This window comes from Schistocerca cancellata, chromosome 6, assembly GCF_023864275.1.
Source record: "Schistocerca cancellata isolate TAMUIC-IGC-003103 chromosome 6, iqSchCanc2.1, whole genome shotgun sequence".
Taxonomy (NCBI): domain Eukaryota; kingdom Metazoa; phylum Arthropoda; class Insecta; order Orthoptera; family Acrididae; genus Schistocerca; species Schistocerca cancellata.
In genome coordinates, this window is record NC_064631.1 from 268222452 (window position 1) to 268229898 (window position 7447).

General features: G+C 42.9%; 1 protein-coding gene across 1 annotated transcript; it reads left to right on the forward strand.

Moving 5' to 3' along the window:
• Positions 1 to 1790: 1790 nt before the first annotated feature.
• LOC126190891 (ejaculatory bulb-specific protein 3-like) lies at positions 1791 to 6760 on the forward strand. Its single transcript, XM_049931501.1, has 2 exons — positions 1791 to 2019; positions 6341 to 6760. Exons 1-2 carry the CDS (start codon positions 1824 to 1826, stop codon positions 6529 to 6531), a joined length of 387 nt encoding a protein of 128 aa, XP_049787458.1. The 5' UTR covers positions 1791 to 1823; the 3' UTR covers positions 6532 to 6760.
• The last annotated feature ends 687 nt before the right edge of the window (positions 6761 to 7447 follow it).

A 7447-nucleotide genomic window follows, 5' to 3' on the forward strand; every position in this document is an offset into this window, starting at 1 on the left:
CATAAGGCGACAGTTATTATTGTCCAACTGTAAACTGGAGAGGCATGTCAACAGATAGGGTTCAATGGTTCAAACAGCTCTGAGCATTAGGGGACTTAACTTCTGAGGTTATCAGTCCCCTAGCATTTAGAACTACTTAAACCTAACTAACCTAAGGGCAACACACACATCCATGCCCGAGGCAGGATTCGAACCTGCGACCGAAGCGGTCGCGCGGTTCCGGACAGTAGCGCCTAGGACCGCTCGGTCACTCTGGCCGGCGACAAATAGGGCACGCTTATTTAGGATACGTAGGAGAACATTAAGTTATTCATACAATGAAGGCTTTCACGATCGGATGTTTCAGCTGCCGAGAATTCTTCGGAGATGTATGGCCGTGGTCCGTGGAACTCTTCTGTCCCTGACGTTTTGGACATCTTCGGAGGTGCTCCTGGTTGTGGTTAGTCTTGCTGACTGACTAGAGTCGGAGGTCGAATAACGGCCTAAATACCGTGAAAAGTGGGGGTGGTCTGGATTTCACGTGATACCAGAGATGAACCTTGTGCAAGATAAAATATAACTATCGATCATAGTACGTCGAAGATATGAAGTTCTCATCGATTCTGTAGCGCCACTGTCCATATATCGCTGAGTTTCATGGCTTCTTCTTTTCTGTTAAAATTATCCCCATGTTTCTATTTTCTGATGGCTTCTCTATATAGCCGTGGATAATTTTTCGTCGTAGTACATAAAACTTCAGTTTCCGAAAATTTCACTACGTGGTCACCCGACTGAAGAGCATGTTCCGCCATGGCTGACTTGTCTGCTTTTCCCTAGTCGGCAAAGACTTTTATGTTCCTTCAACCGTGTATTCAAACTTGTCTTTGTAGTTCCATTGTAGACCCTACCACATATACACGGAATCTTGTATACACCATTTGCGGAACATGCTCTTCAGTCGGGTGATCACGTAGTGAAATTTTCGGAAACTGAAGTTTTATGTACTATCACGAACTATTATCCACGGCTACACAGAGAAGCCATCGAAATATGTAAACATCGGGATATTTTTAACAGAAAAGAAGAAGCCATGAAACTCAGCGATATATGGGCAGTGGTGCTACAGAATCGATGAGAAATTTTTATCTTTGACGTATTGTGATCGATAGTTATATCTTAACTTTGACAAGGTTTATCTCTGGTATCACGTGAAATCCAGACCACGCCCACTTTCCACGCTATTTAGGCCGCTCTTCAACGTTCGACTCGTCAGTTGGCAAGACTCAGCACAACCAGGAGTACCTCCGAAGATGTCCAACGTAGCCTTGGACGAAACGTCAGGGATAGAACAGTTCAACGGACCACGGCCATACAACCCGGACGAATTCTCGGCTTTAAGTTGTTCAGCTTTTTGAACGAAACACGGGCGATCCCATAGCGTATAGGAAATTTTCAGGTTTCAAAAATGTGTGTGAAATCTTATGGGACTTAACTGCTAAGGTCATCAGTCCCTAAGCTTACACACTACTTAACCTATATTATCCTAAGGACAAACACACACACACCCATGGCCAAGGGAGGACTCGAACCTCCGCCGGGACCAGCCGCACAGTCCATGACTGCAGCGCCTTAGACCGCACGGCTTTTTCAGGTTTGTTTCCTCCGATAACAAGAAGCAGTTCGGTGTTGGCAATTGTGAGAAACGACGAGGAGCAGTGAACGTACGTTGCCTCCCTAGACAGGCTAGATGCGCGTGACGTGGTGGGGGTAAGGTGTGTATATAAGGGCGGCGACCGGCAGCACGGGGACTCTCGCACGGCAGCCAGCAACCTCTCACTGCGGACATGAAGGCCAGCCTGGTGCTCGTCGCGGCGCTAGCCGTGGTCGCCGTCGCCGCCGCCGAGGAGAAGTACACCACCAAGTACGACAACGTCGACCTGGACGAGATCCTGGGCAACGAGCGGCTCTTCAACAAGTACACGCAGTGCCTGCTGGAGGAGGGAGATTCCAACTGCACCGCTGACGGCAAGGAGCTCAAGAGTAAGTGTCGCACCGCACGCGCGCCACTGTACGCTGTAATACAAGGTGTCCCAGGAGGAACAGTCATATTCAGGATATGACAGGTATGGCCACTCGAAACAAAAAAGTCCAGTAAACATGGGGTCCAAAATGCGTACCTTAAGAGGTATGAGCACTTGTTCGGCCTCGCTACTGTGGAACGCATCTCTTCTATTGGACAAGTGCTCGTAGCTGTTAAGGTATGCATTTTAGAGCCCAAGTTTAGCAGAAAATTTTTTCTTGTTTTGGTCCGTACTACCTCCACCCAAAACCTGGAAACCAAAGAACCTGCAGTAGAAGAGATTTGTTTTATACTACCGACGATGAAGACGTAAGTGCCATAGCTGTTAAGGTATTCATTTTAGAGTCAATGTTTACTAGATTTTCATTTGCTTCGAATGATCGTTCCTGTCATAGCCTTGAAGACTGACCATTCTTCCAGGGGCACTATGTGTACTGGCATTCTCCGTCCAGTGAAATTTCCACTTACTGTTTACAGTTCTCTGCCGATCCCCGAAAAAAAACAGTCAGTCACCCACACATGTCCGTCATTGCTAGAGCGCTTTGTATTTACAGGATATATAAACGACACGAGAAATACATACTACCTACAGCATTCCCGATATAGTAATAATCACTGAGGTTGTGAAACTTTGAACCGAAAAGTGTCCCTAAACATTTGAAATATTTGAAATACTGTTATAGCACATTGGTACGCTTTCTTTCACCAAAAGTCTAAATCATCGACTAAAAATGACAAGGGTTTTTGTCAAAACTTTGAGAATATTTTGCAACTAAACCCATCGCAACTCCTCACAGTCACCAAATCTCTTTCTGTTCACGGACCGTTCACTAGGTTACTCGTTACAGGTTGAAACAGTCAGCGAGAACCAATTTTACACGAAAGTGTAATTTTCATTTCTTTTGATTAGCAGTCTTCTTAAATTTCTTATTTGCACAGCATGTCTAACGGTGAAGTGTGCAGTATAATGTCTAGAGGAACGTTGACAACACACATGGTGAATCAGCCTGGAATAAACTCTGTTTTGTATGGGTGGGTGGGGGGGGGGTGGAGGCGGGGGGGGGGGGTCCATGTGTGGGAGCGTTATTTGAGGTTCATATCGTAACAGTTTCTTTTTAAGATTAATATATTGTTTTATAGTGATTTCATCAGTGCTTTGGAATAAATATGAAACATTCTAAATTCTTCCTTTTAATATTTAATTTGCTTCTGATTTCAGTTCGACCTAAATATTTGCATCACACTCCGTTAAGGCGGATGTGTACTTTCACCATAGCTGTCGTAGACTGCAGCTAGTTACTAACCTATTACTGTTGTGGTTGGCAGGAGAGCCAACACCGTGTTACTAGAGGAGGCCGACATGCACGCGTTTTAGCTCACGCAGGCTGGCGTGAGGCCTGGAACAGGACAAGGAAATTAGATAAACGGACGTAGCTGGTGGAATACTTAACTTTTCCATTAATGATGAACGTCGCTCTTGACGGTACACGATTCACAATATCAATAGTAACTGAATATGGCGCCTTGCTAGGTCGTAGCAAATGACGTAGCTGAAGGCTATGCTAAACTATCGTCTCGGCAAATGAGAGCGTATTTTGTCAGTGAAGCATCGCTAGCAAAGTCGGCTGTACAACTGGGGCGAGTGCTAGGAAGTCACTCTAGACCTGCCGTGTGGCGGCGCTCGGTCTGCAATCACTGATAGTGGCGACACGCGGGTCCGACGTATACTAACGGACCGCGGCCTATTTAAAGGCTACCACCCAGCAAGTGTGGTGTCTGGCGGTGACACCACACTTACTGAGGATGGACAGTTCATAAAATTTCTTCTCCGTCTCTACTGACGCCATTGGCGATGAAAAATTGAATCACTGTTAAGCAATAAGCTGCAGATGAATGCGCCTAAATCATTATTCTTTACCCAAAGTTACTGCCGCTTCAGCCTTGCTGATTCCTGTTAGTAGAAGTTTCCAAGTTTCTAAAAGTAATGACATTTCAGAGGAATGTTTCCAAAACTTCCTCGATTAATTTTTGCGGCACCCGTCTTCAGCCTCACCATTGCGTTAAACAATTAAGTTGACAAATATAATACAGAAATAGATCTAACCCAATTTCTATTTAGTACCGCGTTATTTTCGTTCTGGCACTCTATTCTGCGACACTGGGTTCCAGAGGTCTTTCTCTAGTATTCCAATGCACTACTCGAGGACGTACTCACCGCTACAGTGAAGTGTCACACATTGAATCGTATGCCTAAACAAAAAGTCTGATCTCGTTACAATTCCCTTCTACTGGCCCTTATGCAGTTGATTGATATCAGCTCTGCAATAATCGAAAGGTGTCACTTGTCTCAACTTTTAAATCAGCGATATATCACATGAATTTCCTTACATTCACTGAAACTCTCAAATCCAATACCGTCACATCAGGTCGTCTTCAAGTGGTTACTGAGCCATTTGCAAGTAACTGCTATGATAACTTGTTTTCAAACGAAACAAGTTCCTGTAACTTGTTTTCGCGTACCCTGATTTCAAGATACCTTTCTGAAATATTAATTGTATGATGGAACCGTAAGAAAATAATCTCGTACCAGAATATTATAAACAACTCTATAAATCAAAATCTCAAAGCAGACTCTTCTCTTTTTTTCTTCCCTTACACGACATTAAGATATATCATCTCGTCAACACGAAGGTCACTGCAAACAGAGCACAGTTGAATACGAAAGTGAGTAGGAATTAGTAGCATTCTTGCAGAAGAAACCGGTTGGTGAATTATCAATCTATAAATCTAAACGATCGAAAATTTTCTGCAGGGTTGCGAAAGAATTTTTCAACCCCTCCTCCCTCCACCGTCATCACTCTTCATCCCTCCCCCCCGCCCTCCACATCTGACTTCACGCTCACAGCAGAGCGATTGCAGAGACGTTGTCATACGACCATTAACGTTTCTTCCTTCGTATGTTCGAAAAGACCTCTTACTTCCAATGTTTTACGACGTTGCACAGCTACTTCGCAAGATTCAGGTTCACTTAAGATTTGCGAAGAGATTTGCGAGAGATCTACAAGAAGAAGTCCATCTCTAATGTTTCAGATAAACGAATTCGAAGAGCTATAAAATACCAGATGAGAATTAGATTATAATATCTCAGATATCTTCTCTGCATATTGAAAGACTTCGAAGAACGTGAAAAGTAGAACAGTTACTGAACTGAAGAAAAGCAACAGAAGCCAAGGAAAGAAATCTGAGCTTCAGACCAGCAGAAAAGGCATCTGGCACGACAGCAAAGTTGCTTCTAATAGCGCTAGACGAATAAAAAAAATCTTCTCGGCAGAACGACTATGATTCAGAAAAAATCCAGTTAGGTTTCAGTATTTCTACAAACGTACATCTGTTCACTTATACAAGCTGGCAGCTAATACTCGCTGCATTTTGAAACGCAATGAAAAGAAACAGATGGTGTTGTTTTAAATTATATAACCTTGTAACACCTTACCATTTCCAAATACATTTACCAAAGTGTTTTCATTGTATTAAAACTGTCAGTCTGCCTCTAATGGGTACGTCGAATAGCCTGACACCGAACTTTTGGAGAGGGAAAAAAGGAAAATTACGTAGGGTTTAACGACAAGTTGACGGTTAGAGATGGTGCACAAACAGAATTAGAATATGGATGACAAAGAACCAGCCCGATATTCGCCTAAAACTATTAATGTAAACGAGAGAAAATCTAGTTTCTGAATGGGTGGGTGTGTATTTTAACCTAGCCCATCCCTAAGAACCGCCCAATGTCTTTACCACTGCACAGACTAGATCAGTGCGGAATTGTAGGATTGACAATAAATCCTAGATAAAAAATCTCAGAATTCCCCAAGAAGCGGATCAGATGACATCCTAGATAATCTCATGGTTAAGATAACAGTTTACAATAATTTAGGGGACTGAATTGCGTTTTTATCTGTTAATATTAGTATTACATAATTCAAAATCCTTAAGCTAGTGTAACAATGTATGTGTGATGTAAAATATGTGTAATTTCATTCACTAGCCAAGCAGCAACTGATACAGTCTATTAGGCACAAATCCATGTCCAGCTCGTCTTTTAATGTTAACTGAAGGTAGCCATTCGTTCATTGTGATAGTAAAAATTGAGATAGCTTATCGACGGCAAGAGCGTTAAAATGGAATAATTTGTTTCCACTGGGAGGTAATAAATATTTTGTGGTTCTCTCCGATCAGCCAGACCGTCTAGTCTCATAAAATGTGTATTTCTCTTTATTCCAGAAGCCATCCCCGACGCACTGAGTAACGAGTGTGCCAAGTGCAACGAGAAGCAGAAGGCCGGCACGAAGAAAGTGCTGAAGCACCTCATCAACCACAAGAAAGACACCTGGGAACAGCTGAAGGCCAAGTACGACCCCGAGGGAACGTACACCAAGAAGTACGAGGAGCGCGAGAAGGAACTGCACGAGTGAACGCCGTGTTCCAGTGTCTACGTAACACGTCTACTTCCAATGCATCTGGGGTTTCGTACCTCGATCCCTTCATTTCCGAGATAATCAAGAATATCATCAGCAGCTGGCAGCATGAATTTCACTTTTGTTGTAAACTGATTGCGGCAAGACCTATGTATAAGATTTTTGAAATGTTACCTCGAAATATTGGCATCTGTATATTTGAGCATAATAAATTAATACAAATGAAGGCAAGATGTAAGTTTTGAATTTATACAGCAAATATTGCTAATGCCCGTATTCCGTAACGAGTAAATTGCTTGGAGGTAGTTATTACTTTCACCTGTCAACAATTTCTTTGTTGATATACCATTCAATATTACGAGTGGCCGCGCGGTTCTAGGCGCTTCAGCCCGGAACCGCGCTGCTGCTACTTTCGCAGGTTCGAGTCCTGCCTCGGGCATGGACGTGTGTGATGTCCTTATGTTAGTTAGGTTTAGGTAGTTCTAAGTCTTGGGGACTGATGACCTCAGATGTTAAGTCCCATAGTGCTTAGACCCATTTGAACCATTTTTAGAGGTGACTTCATTCCTTTCGTCAGAACCACAAAAAATATTCACAGTTGTCATAATGGAGAAAAAATTAATAAATATTTCTGACTGCCAATCATAAGGAATAAATCCATAGATATTATAAAATGTAAGTGTGTGTGTGTGTGTGTGTGTGTGTGTGTGTGTGTGTGTGTTCCACATCTCGTCCTCCTTAATCACTGCAGCAGTTTCAACCAAACTTTGCACGTAAGTACTTTACTCTCAGGCAACAATTGCTGTAGGGGAAGAACCACCGACCTATCACTGTTCAGGAGATGTGACGTCATAAATAAGCGTGAAGAAAAACTTCCGCATCATGCACAACTTTTAAATGTATTACTTCTGTT